This window comes from Panthera uncia (assembly GCF_023721935.1).
Source record: "Panthera uncia isolate 11264 chromosome A1 unlocalized genomic scaffold, Puncia_PCG_1.0 HiC_scaffold_17, whole genome shotgun sequence".
Classification (NCBI taxonomy): Eukaryota; Metazoa; Chordata; class Mammalia; order Carnivora; family Felidae; genus Panthera; species Panthera uncia.
The window spans coordinates 112,441,466-112,460,895 of record NW_026057577.1 but is presented as its reverse complement, the minus strand read 5'-3'; the positions used below and the strand labels follow the sequence as shown (position 1 = coordinate 112,460,895).

The 19,430-nt window shown below is 45.9% G+C and overlaps 1 protein-coding gene across 1 annotated transcript in view; it reads right to left on the bottom strand.

The window, feature by feature from the left end:
- LOC125934586 (chondroitin sulfate proteoglycan 4-like) overlaps window positions 1-9,174 on the bottom strand; it is a 70,440-nt gene extending 61,266 nt beyond the window's left edge. The window contains exon 1 of the mRNA XM_049648073.1: window positions 8,847-9,174. Coding sequence (XP_049504030.1) covers window positions 8,847-8,925 — 79 coding nt within the window. The 5' untranslated portion in view covers window positions 8,926-9,174. The remainder of the gene's footprint in view (window positions 1-8,846) is intronic.
- Between the last annotated feature and the right edge of the window lie 10,256 nt (window positions 9,175-19,430).

Sequence of the window (19,430 nt, the reverse complement as noted above, 5' to 3'; positions counted from 1 at the left end):
GCAGCAGTGAGCCCAGTGTGGGGCTCCAATTCACAAACCGTGAGATCATGACCTGAGCTGAAGTCAGTCGCTTAACCAACTGAGCCACCCAGGCGCACCCATTTTTTTAAATATTAATGAAGATATTTTAAATGAAAGAGACTGTAATCAAACACCTGAACTCTTTGGTCTCCCTGCGCAAATCAGCTGATCAGGCAGCCCCGGGACCTATTCAGCACAGCAACCGTAAGTGCGGTTGGGTGTTCTAGCCCCACGGTTCACCTCTCCGGGTCACCTCCTGCCACACCAGCTGTTGCTTGCCTCACCAGGACACACTGGCCGGGGGCAGCATTTGGGTTCGGGCACCCCAGTTTCAGGTAGAAATGGCAACGTGGAGAAAAAAAGAAAAAAAGAAATGGTAAAGTGTGGTGCCAAGATATCCACTGTGGAGCCAGAAGACAATATTAGGACTTCGCAGGTTGTCTTGTTCTATAAAAGTAAGAATTGAGACTTTATGTGTGTCTAGTTTACAGACTGATGGGCATCTTGTCTCAGTCGTCTGTGTGAGACCAGCCACATGCCTCACTTGCTGGGTACTCGAGTCTCCCTGGGCGGGCAGCGGGAATCCTACAATGCGTTGACACCGAATGGCCTCATCCTCTTTCCCATTCAGTGACACACCGCACACAGATCCGCAAACCTTCACTAAAAGGATCAGTCGCTTTTGATAATTCCTGCAAATAAGCCATAGATGAAAAATATATGGAAATAACGCAAGGGCCAGTAACGCAAAGGAACTGGAAGTGCTGGTGCTTTCTCCTCTTCCTGTTCAAGCTCTTCATCAGCGCTGGTATGAGGTCAAAGCAATAATACTCTAACGAGATCTGATAAGAAGGTAGTCAAACATGAGAAATTATTGGGGCACCTGGGTGGCTCAGTCGGTTGAAGTGCCGATTTTGGCTCAGGTCATGATCTCGCTGTCTGTGTGTTCAAGCCCTGTGTCAGGCTCTGTGCTGACAGTATGGAGCCTGCTTTGGATCCTGTGTCTCCCTCTCTCTCTGCTCTCCCCCCACTCACATTCTGTCTGTCTCTCTCTCTCTCCCAAAAATGAACTAAACATTAAAAAAAAAGAGAAATTATTGAACTATTTCCTACTTGGGTCTAGTGTTAAGTGTATATTGTACCTTGAGAAAGTAGGTGGTGACAGTAGGACTGATATTTGATTTGCAAATAGAGATACCCTATATGCTAAAAGATATCCTTACCACGACAGTATGTTTATCAGACAAAGTGGCTCCCTGTGGTGGGGACACTCTCCAAGCTGAGGACATATCCCAGTGTCCCCCAGGGACTGAGAAAAGTTCACCTAAGCCTTTGACAGGGAGAGCCTTCAAAGCAACAGCCTGAATTATCCAAGGAAGTAAGGAAGAAACCTGAAATCAGATCACATATCTAGCTACTCAAAAAATATTCTTCCAAGTGCCCCAAAGTAGCTTTGGATGAGACCCCAGTCTCCAATATTTGTCTTGCAATCAGAGCTATGGATGAAGAACAGTATATATGCTGACAGTACAGTTGTCCCCCCCCCCCAAATCTACGATTTCAGTTATCCGTGGTCAACCATGGTCCAGAAGCTGACGATCCTCCTTCTGACATATCCTTGGAAGAGCAATAGAAACCTAAAGCTATGTCACAAGGCTGACATCATTCACCCGGCTTCATCTCCTCACATAGGCATTTTATTATATCACAGCATCACAAGAAGGGTGAGAGCAGTACAGTAAGATATCTTAAGAGAGTGAGATCACGTTCATACAACGTTTAATATGGTATATTTTTACAACTGTTCTATTTTCTTGTTTTTGGTGATCTCCTACTATGCCTAATTTATAAATTAGACTTTACCATAGGTATGTATTATAGGAAAAGACATAGTACATATAGGGTTTGGTACTATCTGTGATTTCAGGCATTCACTGAGGGTCTTAGAATGTGTCTCCCATGGATAAGCTATGGAATTCTCTTTTTTTTAAGTGTATTTACGCTATGGAATTCTCTTTTTTTTAAGTGTATTTACGAGGAGGAGGAGTTAAATGCAGAGAGGCACGGAGACCTTGAGCTTGTCACGTCCCTGAAATGCAGCTAGATCAACACCAAACCATTTTTGAACACCGAGGAGATTGATCTGAGGATTAACACAACAATTTGCATAACTTGAGCCACAGAACTCCACAGGTACGCGGTGCGGAGAGGTGAACAGGAGCGGGGGAGAGAAAAGCCATGGATGGTAAGCAGCTGCTTTTGCGGAGAGGGGACAGAGACAAAGAGAAAGGAAGGAGAGTGCGGTGCATCGGGATTGTGCAAGAGAAGCACTCTTTAGAAAGTAGCTGGAGAGAAAGAGAAAGAGTGAAAACACTCACAGGGGCTGAACAAGAAATCTGTTCTCCCAATCCACTGACGGGAAGAAAGGAGAGGGTTTCAATACCGCCAGGATTCTATAAACAGTGGAGTGCAGAGTCTGAAGTTCTGAAGCTCAGTGCACGCAGCGGGGTCTGAGGGGTCCATGTGCCACCCGGAGAGAAGTGGTTCCCCCGATTGGAGTGCATTTGGTAGAGGCTACACGGCCTCCACACAGGCAAAGATCTGAGTGGACCCCGGAGAGCAGCCACGTTTGCTGGGATTGGGACAAAGATGACAGAGTGCGGTGAAACCTGGCAATGGCTGTGTGTTGTGATTTGCCATAATCTCTGAATCTTTGCCACTTCACAATTGCACGAACATTTTCTGGGAAAAGCCGGCACCCAGCCATTGCTCAGTGAGACCTTCTCCAGAGAGTTAGCTAGGGTCCAAGCAGTGGGGGTCTCTGAAGTGTGGGGTTTTTTTTCTTTTTAAAACTTTTTTTCTTTAATGTTTAGTTTTGAGAGAGAGAGAGAGCACAAGCAGGGGAGGGGCAGAGAAAGAAGGAGACACAGAATCTGAAGCAGGCTCCAGGCTTCGAGCTGTCAGCACAGAGCCCAACGTGGGGCTTGAACTCATGAACTGTGAGATCATGACCTGAGCCAAATTCAGATGCTTAACTGACTGAGCCACCCAGGTGCCCCTGAAGTGTGGGGGTTTTGAAACACAGCCCCATCTGAGATAAAATTCTGGCGGGAGGTGCCACTTGGCAGGTGGACATACTTATATCAAACAAACTAGATTTTAAAATGAAGACTGTAACAAGAGATGAAGGGCATTATATCGTAATTAAAGGGTCTATGCTCCAAAAAGAACTAAAAATTATAAATATTTATGCCCCCAATGTGGAGGAACCCAAATACATAAATCAATTAATCAGAAACAATGAAATTCATTCATGATAATACCATAATAGCAGGGGACTTCAACACCCCACTTATAGCAACGGACAGATCATCTGAGCAGAAAATCAACAAGGAAACAATGGCTTCGAATGACACACTGGACAACAGAGACTTAACAGATGTATTCAGAACACTTCATCCTAAAGCAGCAGAATACACATTCTTCTCAAGTGCATATGGGACATTCTCCAGAAGTGACCACATACTGGGTCACAAATCAGCCCTCAACAAGTACAAAAAGTTGGAGATCATACCTTGCGAATTTTCAGACCACAACGCTATGAAACTAGAAATCAACCACAAGAAAAACCATGGAAAGACCATGAATACTTGGAGATTAAAGAACATCCTACTAAAGAATGAATGAGTTAACCAAGAAATTAAAGAGAAATTTAAAAAGTACATGGAAGCCAATGAAAATAAAAACATGACAGCCCTAAATCTCTGGGATACAGCAAAGGTGCTCATAACAGGGAAGTATATAGCAATCCAGACCTTCCTAAAGAAGGAAGAAAGGTCTCAAATAGACAATCTAGCTTTACACATAAAAGAGCTGGAAAAAGAACAGCAAATAAAGCCCAAAACCAGCAGCAAAAGGGGAATAATAAAGATTAGAGCAGAAATCAATGATATCAAAATCACAAAAACAGTAGAACACATCAATGAAACCAGGAGCTGGTTCTTCGAAAGAATTAATAAAATTGATAAACCCCTAGCCAGACTGATCAAAAAGAAAAAAGGAAGGACCCAAATAAATAAAATCATGAATGAAAGAGGAGAGATCACAACCAATACTGCTGAAATACAAACAATATTAAGAGAATATCAGGAGAAATTATATGCCAACAAATTGGGCAATCTGGAAGAAATGGACAGATTCCTAGAAACATATAAACTACCTTAAGTGAAACAGGAAGAAGTAGAAAATTTGAACAGACCCATAACCAGTAAAGAAATTGAATCAGTAATCAAAAATCTCCCAACAAACAGGAGTCCAGGGCCGGATGGCTTTCCAGGGGAATTCTACCACACATTTAAGGAAGAGTTAACACCTATCCTTTTGGAACTGTTTCCAAAAATAGAAATGTAAGGAAAACTCCCAAAATCATTCTATGAGGCCAGCATTACCTTGATTCCAAAACCAGACAAAGACCCCACTAAAAGGAGAACTCCAGACCAATTTCCCTGAGAAACGTGGATGCAAACAAGCATCTCAATAAGATACTAGCCAACCGAATCCCAAGATAATTATAAGAATTATTCACCATGGTCAAGTGGGATTTATTACTGAGATTCAGGGCTGGTTCAATATCCACAAACCAATGTGGTACATCACAATAATAAAAGAAAGGATAAGAACCACATGATCCCCTCAATAGATGCAGAAAAAAAAAAAAAACATTTAACAAAATACAGCACCCTTTCTTGATAAAAACCCCCAAGAAAGTAGGGATAGAAGGATCATACTTCAAAGTCACAAAGGCCATATAGAAAAGACCCCCCCCCCCACTTATATTATCCTTAATGGGAAAGAACTGAGAGCTTTCCCCTAAGTTCAAGAACATGACAGGGATGTCCACTCTCACCACTGTTATTCAACACAGTGTTGCAAATCCTAGCCTCAGCAATTAGAAAACACAAAGAAATAAAATGCATCCAAATTAGCAAGGAGGAAGTCAAACTTCCACTCTTCGCAGATGACATGATACTCTATGTGGAAAACCCAAAGGATTCCACCAAAAAAAAATGCTAGAACTGATACATGAATTCAGCAAAGTCACAGAATATAAAATCAATGTACAAAAATCAGTTGTATTTCCAAACACCAATAATGAAGCATCAGAAAGAGAAATCAAGGAATTGATCCCATTTACAATTGCACCAAAACCCATAAAATACCTAGGAATAAACCTAACTAAAGAGGTGAAAAATCTATACACTGAAAACTATAGAAAGTTTATGAAAGAAATTGAAGAAGACACACACACACACACACACACACACACACACAAAGGAAAAACATTTCATGCTCATAGACTGGAAGAACAAATATTGTTAAAATGTCGATACTACCCAAAGCAATCTACATATTCAATGCAATCAGTATCAAAATAACACCAGCATTCTTCATAGAGCTTGAACAAACAATCCTAAATTTGTATGGAACCAGAAAAGACCCTGAATAGCCAAAGCAATCCTGAAAATGAAAAGCAAAGCTGGAGACATCATAATTCTGGACTTCAAGCTGTGTGACAAAGCTTTAATCATCAAGACAGTATGGTACTGGCACAAAAACAGACACATAGATCAATGGAACAGAATAGAGAACCCAAAAATGGACCCACAAACATATGGTCAACTAATCTTTGACATAGCAGGAAGGAATATCCAATGAAAAATAGTCCCTTCAGCAAATGGTGTTGGAAAACTGGACAGTGGCACACAGAACGAACCTGGGCCACTTTCTTCCACCACACACAAAAATAAACTCAAAATGGATGATAGACCTAAATGTAAGACAGGGAGCCATCAAAATCCTAGAGGAGAAAACAGGCAACAACCTCTTTGACCTCGGCCACAGCAACTTCTTACTCGACATGTCTCTGGAGGCAAGGAGAGCAAAAACAAAAGTGAACTATTGGAACCTCATCAAGACAAAAAGCTTCTGCGTGGGGAAGGAAACAATCAGAAAACTAAAATGCAACTAATGGAATGGGAGAAGATGTTTGCAAATGACATATCAGAGAAAGGGTTAGTATCCCTATAAAGAGCTTATCAAACTCAACACCCAAAAAACAAAGAATCCAGAGAACAAATGGGCAAAAGACATGAATAGACACTTTCAAAGAAGACATCCAGATGGCTAACAGACACGTGAAAAAATGCTCAACATCACTCATCATCAGGGAAATACAAGGAAATACAAACCAAAACCACAATGAGATACGACCTCACGCCTGTCAGAATGGCTAAAATTAACAACTCAGGCAACAACAGATGTTGGTGAGGATGTGGAGAAAGGGGATCACTTTTGCATTGCTGGTGGGAATGCAAAGTGGTGCAGCCACTTTGGAGAACAGATGGAGGTTCCTCAAAAACTTAAAAATAGAACTACCCTCCAACCCAGCATTTGCACTACTAGGTATATATCCAAAGGATACAGGAGTGCTGATTCGAAGGGACACATGCACCCCAATGTTTATAGCAGTGCTAGTGACAAGAGCCAAAGTATGGAATGAGCCCAAATGTTCACCGACTGACAAATGGATAAAGAAGATGTGGTATATATATATATATATATATAGAGAGAGAGAGAGAGAGAGAGACATATATGTCTATATATATATAATGGAATATTACTCAGCGATCAAAAAGAATGAAATTTCGCCATTTGCAACAACGTGGATGGAACTAGAGTGTATTATGCTAAGCAAAATAAGTCACACAGAGAAAGACAAACACCATATGATTTCACTCACATGCGTAATTGAAGACACAAACGGATGAACATAAAGGAAGGGAAGCAAAAATAATATTAAAACAGGGAGGGAGACAAACCATAAGAGACTCTTAAATACAGAAAACAAACTGAGGGTTGATGGTGGGATGTTGGGTGGGGGGAAAGGCTAAGTGGGGAAGGGGAATTAAGGAGGACATTTGTTGGGATGAGCACTGGGGGTTATATGTAAGTGAGGAATCACTAAATTTTACTCATGAAATCATTAGTACACTGTATACTAACTAACTTGGATTTAAATTAAAAAGAAATAATAATAAACGTAAAGTTTATTTATTTTGAGAGAAAGAGTGCATGAGTGGGGGAGTGGCAGAGAGAGGGAGAGCATCCCAAGCAGGCTCCTGTGCTGTCAGCACCACACCCCAAGCGGGGCTTGATCCCAGGAACAGAACAGTGAGACCATGACCTGAGCCAAAGCAAGAGTCAGATACTCAGTGGACTGAGCTACCCAGGCACCCCGTGGAATTCTTCAAGAAACATTCCCTATCCACATTCCGTACCCCTAAACAGGTATCTAATCCATAGGTTCTTAGCCTCATTCCCAAATCAATTGCATGGATGACAAAGAAAGATGCTAATCCGTAGAAAATGAGGGAAATGAGAATTACTGAGTAGTTCTTCGGCTGTGAATAAGTCTTATAGAGTATTTTCTTCAAGCCTCCCTGAAGAAGTGATTATCTCAATTCTACAGATGCAAAATTAAGACCTAGAGAAAGGAAAGTCACTTTCGCAAAGACATTCTGGGAACATATGATAGCACCCAAGTTGAAGCCCATCTGACTCCAAAGCTTGGACTTACCATCCCCCTACCCCAACCACTGGATTACTGGCTTATCCCTGATCACCACCCAATCAGAACCATGCACTGCCCTCCCAGATCTCCCAGTTGTACAACTGGAACCCTCCCTCTCAAAGCCACATCAAAGCCTCAGTTACGCAGCCCTAGACCTCCAAGCCCAGGCCAATCCACCCTTCAGTCCTGGCAGGATTCAGGAAGGAGGGAGGAGGGTGGAGAGGAGGCGCTTGGAACAGAGCAACAAGGGTAAGAGGAGAGTGAAGTGTCCATACTCCAGATGCCATTATGGCTGCAACATTACTCTGAAGCGCCCAGTGAAATCACCAGGCGGTGTAGGCAGCAATGGCACTGTTTGCCTATTCTATGCCTAACATGCAGTAAATAAGCGTTCAGAATTTAATCCGAATCCTACAAAGAGATCCAAGGCCGTAGTTTTAGAATGTGTTATCTTTAAAAAGTCACAAAGGAAGTCTTTCATTGAACTAAATTAAATTTCAGGGAGCCATGGTGGGCGGGAAGGCCCAAGTGCAGGGCTCGGTTATGTAAAAAGTCTAAATAATCATGCTTTTATTAGTAATCCTTGACTTCTGGAAAGCGCAATGGAAGTGCAAAGCATTTCCAGTGAATGAGGTCCAGAAAATGTAGGCGGACTGGTGGAGGGACTTACAGAACAACAGGCCAGGCCAGCGACCAAAGAATTTCACGAGTTTAAGGCCCCAAACCCGGGCCGGTCCTGTGCAGCCCAGGACCCCTCACCCGGCCTGGGGAAGGCGCAGAGCCGCAAAGGAGCAGAAGGGAGGACGACAGGATTCGTTCGTCCCGCTCGCCCGAGTGCCGCCAGGAGTCCAACTCTGAAACCCCCCAGCGGCGGCGAGGGCCGCGCGGACCTCGGGAACAGCCCCCACCCCGGGGCTCCCCGGAACCAGCGGGGCCGGGCCGCGCGGGGCGGGAGCTGGAAGTTTCCCGCGGCCGCACGGCCACCACCGCGCAGGGCCGAGCCGTCTCCTCCCCGCCGCCCGGCTCGGGAAAGCCCAACCCGAGAGGCAGAGTCAGGGTCGCCGCGGGGTTTCCGGGACCCCCGGAGTCCGGGGAGAGCCCCCCGCGCGCCCTGGCCCCTGCTCGCCCACCCTCCGCTCACGGGCTTGGCGCGGCCGGCCGGGGAAGGAACCGGGAGGGGGAGTTAGGCGCGTACCTCCGAGCGCCCCGCGCGCACCGCAGAGCCCCAGGCAGGCGGCGAGCAGGAAGAGGCGGCGGGCCCCGAGCCGCCCCATCCCGCCGCGGCGGCCCCGCGCCCGCGCTTACTCCCGGGCGGCCGCCCAGCTACCTGCGCCGCCCCCTCTCCGCCCGCGGCGGGGGCCCGCAGCCCGGCCGGGGGGCGCCGCCCCCAGCCAGCGCGGGGGCTGGGCCGGGGTGGGGAGCGCCATTTGCGACCTGCAGCTGTTGCGCCCCATCAGCGACAGGCCCGGCCCGACCTTCTCCCAGGCCGCTGGCGAAACCGAACGGGGCTGGTGCGGGGGCCCTGCGCCCATGCAGTCGTCGCGGGCAGAGGGCGCGTGCTCCCCCCACCCCCACCCCCCAGCCGGGCGACCTCTACGGCGGGGTGAAATGTGCAAGCAGGAGGTGGTGACAAAGGGAGGCTAGGGGAATTGGTAGTTAAGGAGGTGGGACTCTCACACCAGCCGTGAGGCAGACGGTTCCCCTGACCCGCCTGAGCTCCAGGACAGGGGGCGCGTTCTGCTTACTGCTGTGTCTTCAATGTATACCTGCTGCGCTGGCTCAAGCAAACGTGTGGGCCGAACGACTAAGAGTGGGAGGCGATAAGAGGACATAATCATTGCTTATCAAATGTGAGTCTCATTTGTATGAATGTTAAAGGACGGCCCGTCAAGTTATTTCATTGAAATTTTTGGAGCCACTATCAGAGGGAATAATCAAGGCCCAAGAGTCCTGGGCAGAAACTCTCCCCTTCTGATTTGGGGCCCATGCTCATAGAGAGGAAAAGCCTCCGCCCAGGTGTGAGGTTTCTGGTAAAACGGACTTGAGCAGAATCTGCCAAGAACGGGGTTTGACCAATAAAAGCAGGGGCCTTCTAGATCAACTTCTCTGGGTGGTGCGCTTCCCTGGCTGTGTTCTCTGCAACTAAGAAGTCTGACAAAATGCTAACGAATGTGCCACAGAGGCCATCAATGCTGGTGATATTTTGTTCCTAATCAAATTAAGGATGACTTCATATCCCCTTCCTTTCCTTTTTTAGTTCTGTAATGAAGGGGTTTTTTTTTCCCCTTTTTACAGCGTGGAATCCAATGTTGACCTTTTCGTCAGTAGACAATCTGTAATTTGTTTTGCTCTTGAACAGACATGTTTCTCCTGCTCAGCAGCCCTCCATTCTCCTGGCAGCCTCACCCTACTTCTCTCAGGGAACTGCTGTCTACTTCCTGCCCCTCCCTGGCACCCACCCCTGGCAGGATCCGTTCTACCCAAGTTGGAGGGGCAGCTTCTCATATAAATCAGCCCAGGGCTGAAGGGCCGGTTCGGCTCAGGCTGATATAGACATGCAGAATTTCTCCTGACAGCCTCAGGTACTCACATAAGTTTAACACATGGGCAGTGCACAACAAGAGTCCCCTGAGAGGCCCCAGACTATTCATCGGTGTGCCCCCAAAAGGCTCTACTCAAATATCACCTCTGGTTAAGAGCACGGGTAGGGTACCTTAAGAGATCTGAGTGCAAATGTCAGCTTGGGTACTAGTTAGTGACTTTGGTATGTGACCTTGGGCAAATCTTTCATTTGTCTTAGCTTGGGTCCCCTGGTCTGTAAAATGAAGAAAATGCTGATCCTATCGTGGGTTGTGTGGTTTAGCTAGCTCATGAGGATTTCTTGTTGAGCACGGTGCCTGGTCCATGGTAAGAAATCATGGGCACTCTCATTTTACCAGGGAGCTCAGTCAGGCCCATGGATTTCTCTAGCCAGTTTCTGAGCATCCCTGAGAGACATACAGCCCACCTGCACGGACCCACCGACCTTTGTCCCACATTTTCCTTACATAAACCTGGAAGTTTTTTCAGCACTTTGGAGATAGTCTTTGGGTCTCTAGTCCTCCTTCCCAGTGTTAGCCTGACTGAAATAAATTCCTTTCTTGTTTCACCACTGCTGGCCTCTCTGCCTTAGGATTTTATCAGTGGTGAGTGGTTGAACCCCGTCTGTTTGGGACCCCTGGAGCCAGCTGCTCTTGGGCCCCTGCACCCCAGCTACACAGAAAAAACTTGAAAGAATCAACTCGTAGGAGTCAACTTGAACTTGAAACTTGTTATCGGAACCAACAGCCAGGTGAAGAGATATATAGGGCAAGGTCAAAAACAAAGGAACTTCTGTTCTCATGCAGTTTGGGGCCTGGCCCAGTGGCACATGGAAACATTCCAATTCACCAACCTGGAAACTCTCCAAACCCCTTCCTTTTGGGTTTCCATGGAGGCATCATTACATAAGCACGACTGATTAAATCATTGGCCATTAGTTATTGAGCTCAATCTCTAGACCCTCTCCCCTCCTTGGGGGTCTGGGAATGGGACTGAAAGTTCCTACCTTCTAATCACAGGATTGGTTCCCTGGGCAAGGAGCCTCCATCTTTAAGGTTACCTGGGGCTTTCCAAAAAGCTTCATTAACATAACAAAAGAGACACTTTTTATCCTTCTCATCACCTAGGAACTTCCAAGGGTTTTAAGACAAACAAAAAATTAAGACAAAATATATATTTCTTATTATAAATCACAAATCACCCCATGATAGTAATTTCTGGCTTCACCCCACTGCCCATAGTAGTTCTGATCTTTTTGAGGGTGAAGAACCCTGGACCAGGTGGTTGGTAGTTATAGCTTGGGCTCTACCTGTGTGACAAGTCACATACCTTATAGCGGCTTCAGTTTCCTCCCCTATAAAATGAAAGGATTGGATTAAATGATCTGTAAACTCCCTCTAGGCTCAAAACTTTATAATTCTCTTTTATCATCATTGGCATCGGGACAGCTCTGCCATTTAAACAGAGCTCTTTTAATTAGCACACAGAGAAACTTGAAATAGTTTCATTTCTTGACTCAAACCAAGGGGATGATTACTAATAAACTTGAAGCTTTTAATTTAGAAAGATCGTTCCAAGTGTCAAAAAGGGACTAGGAATTATCTCCCTGTAGAGTGCCACTCGCTCCTCTTCTCTAAATTAGTTGTAATCTATCACTTAAATGCTTCAAAGATTGAATGTGGTCTCTAGCTAATTTCCATAGCGGTTAAGACAGCTCTAAAATGATGAGGAACTAAGATGCTCGGTTGTTAGGGAAAGTCCAACTGTAACCATGGTGACTCTCAGGATGTTTCCTAAGAGTGTCTCATCAGGAAATCCACATGCAGCAGGGTCATACTCAAGTCTAATCATTTTGGCTGGCCCTCACCTGTGACACCTCAGCAACCAGAATTATTCTATTTGGTTTTTAACCAGAATGCTGTTCGCTCAGAAATAAAGGTATAGAGAACAGAAAATGAATACAGAGATATGAAGGTGTAAGACTAGAGAGATGTGCCCTCATTCAGCAGGTGCTCGCTGAACCCTCCCAGATGCAGAAGGCACGCAAAGATATCATGGCGCAAACGAATGAATTAGAGCTTCTACTTTCAAGAACGTTACAAGGTAAAGAGGTGTATAGGACATGTACAGCAGTAATTTTAACACGGGGGAGTTCGAGACTGGGCAAAGCCTCTGGGACCAAGACCCTCTTCTCTGAAACTTTCCAACCTATATACCTTTGACGATGTGACTGCTTTGAGCGGTCATGTCTGATTTACCTGACTCCTCACCTTCTGACCCTGCAGAATTGAACCAGGTGGGTTCCTGATCAAAAGGGCATTACCCTGGCAAACGAGAACGTTTCAACCAAGAAGCACTATGAATGCAATGATTTTGTGGCAGCCACAGGGCCAGTGGTTCACAAGGACATGGGTCCTTAGTGAGCACCAACCAAAGACCCATGTTCACTGAAGTTATGGAGGAAGAGGGACTATGAGTCAGAAGAGAAAGCTGTGTGCCTCTGTCTCAGTCTTTACAGACAGGAGATTGGCCCCATGGCCCAGAGAAAAAGCTGATTAGAAGGGACAGTCAAAGCCACAGGCAGCAACTGCTCCCGGTTTTCTCATCCCCGCAAAGCTCAGGTGTACCTCCAGATTTTGTTTCCATGAGATTCTTCTGAGTTCTTTTGATGAATCCATACTTCACTAGGACTGGTATACAAGTCTAGCTTCACAGATTCAGGTGTGCATGAATGATAATTTTCTATATTTTTCCCAAACTCAACTTGCTTTCAGTTTTGACCTCCCAATTTGCTGTGGATGCAAAATTGTATCTCAGTCCCTTGAAGTTTTCACTCCTGCATCTCGCTCCCCCAAGCTGTTGAAGTTCCATGAGATTTATGTAGCACCAAGGCATCAGGGATGACTGAGAGAAGAGGGCTGGCAGTTATCTGCTCCTCAATGCCCTTGTGGGGGTGGCTCCTGAGACACTCCTCACCCCCTGGGGTCTTTGGATATCAGTCCATGTAGGCTCCATAGAGACACCTCATTGCCACATGAATGGCTCTGTCAGAAACTTGTCTGTTTCTCCCAAGCCACTCTGAACGTTCTCAGCCAACCTGGTGTAGATATTCTTTGTGAGGCTGGATAAGGCCTTGGCTGCCAAGACACATCACAGCCATTTTTCTCTCCTGGTGTCTTCCTGTCTTCCTGAAGCCCGTAAATCTACGTGTAGGGATTATACTGCTTCCATGGGGCCCTGCCTTTCTTTAGGACCCGCCAATGTCACCATTCTGACCGCTTCCCCCTGATTATCCTGTATCCCAGAGCAGGAAATCTTATTCCTCTCAGCCTTCTGGGTGTTGAGAAGGAACATTGCATAGAACAAGATGGAGTTTAGCCACTCAGCAGAAAAGGATATGGAATCATGAAATTTGACTATTAAAAAATAAAGTCATCATTCTTGCAAATCTGAGATGTAGACTGGGATTTGTATTTGCCATATTAAAGAGCCTACCCAAGAGCACTCAGAACTCCCATAGAGCCTACTCTCAGTCTAGTTTAAAGACAATTGAGCCAATTTTTTTGTGGCAATGGCTGTGACCTCAGTGGGGTTGAAATGAGGCAGACTCTGAGAAGTCCCTGCTAACTTCAGAAACACCAGACTTTGTTTGTTTTTTATTTTTCTTATTTTAGAGAGAGAGTGGGAGAGAGGGGCAGAGGGAAAAAGAGAGAGAATCTTAAGCAGGTTCCACGCTCAGCGCCCAGATGCAGGGCTCAGTCCCGTGACTCTAGGATCATGACCCGAGCCAAAATCAAGAGTCAAACGCTCAACTCACTGAGCCACCCAGGTGCTCTGAGACACCGGTCTTTAAAAGAACATCTCAGGATGCTTTAAACCTCCTGGGAAGTCAACAGAAGGAAGAAAGAAAGGGCAAATGCGATTTTGTCAGAGTTTGCTGCAGAGATTAACTTCTCTGAGTTCTAGAAAGCTGCCTGAGGAAAGTGAGGGCTTCTGTCAAGGATTCTGAATTTCTCAAGAACAGAACCACTGCCTGGAAGGAGCAGAGTGATTCCACACCAACTACCTCGAGCAAACAAGAGGTCCCTTCTTACCTTGCAAAACCCACATAGTTGGTGCCACACTGATATAACACAGTGGCCTGGAGCTCAACACAGTCTTCTACCCAGGCCACAGGAGAGTTCTGCCTAGCCCAAGGCATGGGCTATTTCAAGATAGCTGTTCTGAGTAGAAAAGAGGAAATTCCTCCATGTGGGAAAGTGCAAATATTTTTTTGCCCTTCCTCGAATATAGGAAGATAAACACTTTATGGGAGAGTCTACATGAAAAGAGAACCCACAGCTAATAATGTAGAGGCCGAGGCATCTTTGCTGGTGGCTGGCAGGGGGCGGCTTGGAAACCAGAAGACTGGAATTGGGTCAGTCTGACTCTGCAGGAACCTAGGTTCAGCTCCTTTTTTCCCCGGGAGGTCAAAGAACCCCAGGCCCAAGTTTAAACAGTAACTGTAAGGAAGGGAGGGGGAAATAACACAACTGAGCTGCAGTTTGGTAACAGCTCCATCATTTGTGGAGGTGGCTTTTCATGGAGGCTCTATCATCTCTAACTGGGTAAACGGTGAGAGATTCAAATCCCAGCTCCACTGCTCAGTAAGGCAAGTTATTTGACCTTGTACTTCTATTTTATCATCTGAAAAATAGACACGGTGTAGGACCTACCTCCATGTGGATGTTTCCAGGTTAAATGAGATCATCTACATGATGTGCTTGGGACAGGATGGGAGGCAGCAACTTGGACTGCTAACTATTCCTGTTGCCTTTCAGCAAAGTAAGTTATCCTTTCCTTGAAAGATTCTGTTCAAATGCATGCAAAGACCCAGGGAAAAAAGGAAGCGATGGGTGTGGAGGGATGCAGGGATTTGTTTCATTTAAAAAAATATTACTCCCCCACACTAGTTTGCTTGCAAGGAACAAAACCCCACGAAAGGGGTTTTAACTAGAACAAAAGGCCATTGATGATGAACATGAGCGGAACGGGAGACCTTTTCAGTGTTCGAACCACACTTTGAAGAATGAGTCTATGGAGACAGCATACGAACACAAGAGGATGGGGAACACAAAGGCCTTGAGAGCTGTTTCTGTACAGAGTGAGAACAGAAGTCAGTTGGCCACGGGTTAATAAAGAGATGAGAGATGTCCTGGAAGCAGTTGGTATGAAGGATTTAGCTTCAAAAATCTCCATGTTTTACCTGGCTGTCATTTCTTGCACTGCGGTCAGTAACAAATAGCTTAACATTGAAGGGATGTAAAAAATTTTGAAATCATGTGGCCGGAGGCAATGATGAGGGTCAAACCACAATCCGCATTTTGAAATCTATGTTACAAAGGACGCGAAGGATGGGTCGCCTGGGTGGCTCGGTCGGTTGAGCGTCCGGCTTCGGCTCAGGTCATGATCTCACCGTTTGTGGATTCGAGCCCCGCATCGGGCTCTGTGCTGACAGCTCGGAGCCTGGAGCCTGCTTTGGATTCTGTGTCTCCCTCTCTCTCTGCTCCTCCCCCGTTCATGCTCTGTCTCTCTCTCTCCTTCAAAAACAAATAAAAACATTTAAAAAAATTTAAAAAAATAAAAAAGAACGAGAAGGTTGGGTTGGCTGGTCTCTGTGGTCCCTGTCAGCTCTTACATTCCGTGTTGTCTTCAACAAATGAACTTGTACGGGGACCTTTCAGCAACACAGGACACACAAAGCTGGCTCTTGTCTGTAGCCACAGTGGGAATCGTTGTAACCTTCCCACAAATGGCGAATCCACTGCTTCCAACTACACCGTTTCCTGCTTGGCTTCATTTGGAATCAAGGCTCTGTCAGGTCACAGGCTTTGATGGAAAGTCACCCACCGAGTGACAGGGGTCTACGTGGCCAGCTCTGAGTGGTAAGTACTCCCCACAAGCCCACCGCAAGGCTTGTGTAGAGTCAGGCCCCATGTGGAAGCCCAAAGCTCCAGGGTAGTTTGTGGCCATTTAATATGTCCACAGGGGGCCTGTGGACTTCTCAGCAACTGGAAAATCAGAAAGTGCCACCACCCCCCCACTGAACAGCCCCAGGGGCTCAGACACAATACCAGCAGGCTCCAGACCTCATTAGCCAAGACTGCTGACCTTGCATTTCTAACACGAAGCTGTGTTCTGGTAACCCTAGTTAAAGAAACAGAAGAAACCACGAGCAACCATTTTTGGCTATCTTAGAACAAAAAATTGATTTTTAAGTTGTTGAACTCTGCTTTCCAAAGAACTATTTGGCTTCCCCACCCCCCCGCATGCAAGTTATTCATGTGACTCAGTCCTGCCTCCACCCACGACTGGGTGACCCTTGAAGGATTAACATGCGCTGAGGAGACCCCTGGGCCACGTGGCTCCCCCAAATCCAGAGCGCTGAGTATTTTCATGAAAAATAAAGAGCAGCACCAACTTTTCCACAGCCCCTGCTCAGCCTACCTGCCCGTGATCCTGCGTCTCTGGTGCCACCTGCAGGAAGTTGCAACTTCCAAGTGTTTCGTACCTTCTTCTGGTAGTAGTTCATCGTAATGTACTGGTGACCAATGACTCTGGAGGACACGACATGAGAGCAGCCTGAGAGAGGTGCCAAGAGACCAGGGGTTTCCGGCTGCATGGGGGTCGAGGAAGTCGAGAATGTTTATTACAAATGTTCATCAGTGCTAAAGGCATCAACACCTAAAAAAAGTCAAGGAAGATAAAGATGAAAACTGTCCAATGGTTTGGGCCCCTTGGAGAAAGCTGATTTTGATGAGTGTAGCGGTAATAATTCAGCGGGAGATAGGAATGATACTGCCCTGCGTGGGTGGGACACAGAAAAGAGGCATCCTGTGTGGCTCTTGCTTCAAGAGTTTGGGTCGAAGAGTAGGAATGGAGTGAGAGTAGGAATGGAGTTCAACTAGGAATGAGGGGGAACACAATATCAGGAAAGGGATTTTTAGAATTAGAGCTGGCTTTTAGGTGGTGAAAATAGAGAAGGAGAGTTGGAATATTCAGGAGAAGGGATACTAGAGGTGGGTCCTGGAAGAGGCAGGAGGAAATGGGGTCCAGACACAAGTGCAGATCAGTCCTGAGCAAGAGAAGAGGAGGGGAGGATGAACTTAAGGCATATGGCAAGTTTATGGGTCAGAGCACAGAGAATTGAGCTGGGTAGCCTCACTCTTCCCAATGAAATGGGATGAAAGGTGTCTGCTAAGTATCGGTGGGTTCAATATGGGCGTGGAAGGCTCATCATTGGCGTGATCCTTCCCTTTCCTTTCGATGCAGGCAGGCAGGGTCTGAGGACCCAGAGGGGACTCCCGCAGGACCAGCCAAGGGGCTCCCTGGATTTGTGCAGGAGAGAGATCAAACTTGAGCCAGAAAAAGTGAAAACAGAGTATACTGAATGGCTTGAGTGACAGAGAATAACAGATGGGGCGTCTGGAAGACTCAGAAAGGAAAGGGGAATGAGTCTCTTCATGGCTTGGGGCTAGAGGTTTGTATTGGAAAGGGATCCAGGGTCCATGTTTCTCCAGGAATCCAAGGTGAGATGTGATCAAAGGTGAATGACAGGTGAACAATAGGTGTTATTTTATAAATCATCAAAGGTAGAAGCATTGATGTCAGTACCAGCCAGGGTTTGTTTAAAGCTAATGTCCTGGAATATGTTGGGGATCCTGCTCTTCTTAGATGTATCAGGTGTTTGGGGGCCTAGGAGAAACTCGAGAGAATGAGTAACTTTCTTGCTTCATCCTTTGACTGGGAACAGAGTGGTTTTTACCCAGATGCAAAGTAAGATACAGAACATGAGTAAATAGGGCCTAGCTGGAAAACAGGAGAAGTGGAACCTTTCTAAAATGAAATCCTGTTAGCTTCCCTATCTCACTTTAGTTACGTGAACTTGTTTATAAGGACATTGACATTACTCCTGGTGTGTCCAAGCCAGTCCTGGTTTATGTCTATTTTCATGGTATAATTATGTATGGTAACCATTCAATCCCTACCATGTCGCAGTTGGATCAGTAAATTATATGGTGACTATATATTAGAGAGAGAGAGAGAGAGAGAGAGAGAGATAGAGAGAGAGATTGGTCTTTCATCAGCCTGCACAACTGTGTTCTTTTCTCCTGTAGTACCAGCTTCTACATCAGATACAGAGGAGGTCAAGTATACTATTGACCCAGTGTCGGCATTTTTCTAGGTAAGGGAAGTAGAAGGCTAGATATTCATGAGATTTAAAAGTTCTGACAATTGGGTAGCATGGGGACAATGACATCTATCAGTGCTGCTTCTGTGACCTAGAGGTAAGGAGACAAGAAAAGCTCACGATTTTAGGGATCTCTCAGGGAAAAAGCCAACATCCTTACAAAGGCCTACAAGGCCCATATGACCTGTGCTCACCTCCAAACCTCCACCACCTTTCTTTTATTTACTCCTCTGTGGAAAAGTAGCTGGCCTCAGAATTTACATGAGGACTGCACGGTGGGAAGGAGGAAAGGAAATGCCAAGAAGTTCGGCAAATACCGCAGCCCAGATCCTTAATACATCAAAGTTATAGACTTGGTTTTACAACCTAAGACAGATCCCAACCACCACCACCTGGGAGTGTTTTTGTGCAAAAGGAGGGGTGTGGGATGTCTGTGAAACACAAAGTTGGAGGGAACTTGTGATAGGCAGGGGAGGGGACCTCTAGGGATGGCTGGAAAATGGGAAATACTGTACCCCTAAATCAGCAAACATCAAAGGGCCAGATGGAAGGAGTGGCAATTGTGTACTTTTCAAAGAGATTACAACGCTTCCTAGTCGAACAGCAGCAACCTATCATTTTACTAAACTTTATTTCCTTTCTCTGAGTAGCAGTTTGTGAAACCTGGAGCTCTGAGGAACAACAAGATGCCAGATATGTCTGGAGTGACAGGGAAAAGTCGACCCCACAGTAGACAGCCACCCTAAGTATATTCCCTCCTCAGGGTCCTGACACACCTGATTCCTTTTGCCTGCAACACTCCTGTATCCTCATGGCTCGTCCCTCCCTGCCTACAGGTCTCTGCTGAAATGTCCTTTCATTGGTCACCTTTGGAAAATAACTCCTCCATCCCACTTAAGCTGCTTTATTTTTCTCCATATCATTTATGGTCGCGTAAATATTTACGTCCTTATTTATCGTCTGCCTTCC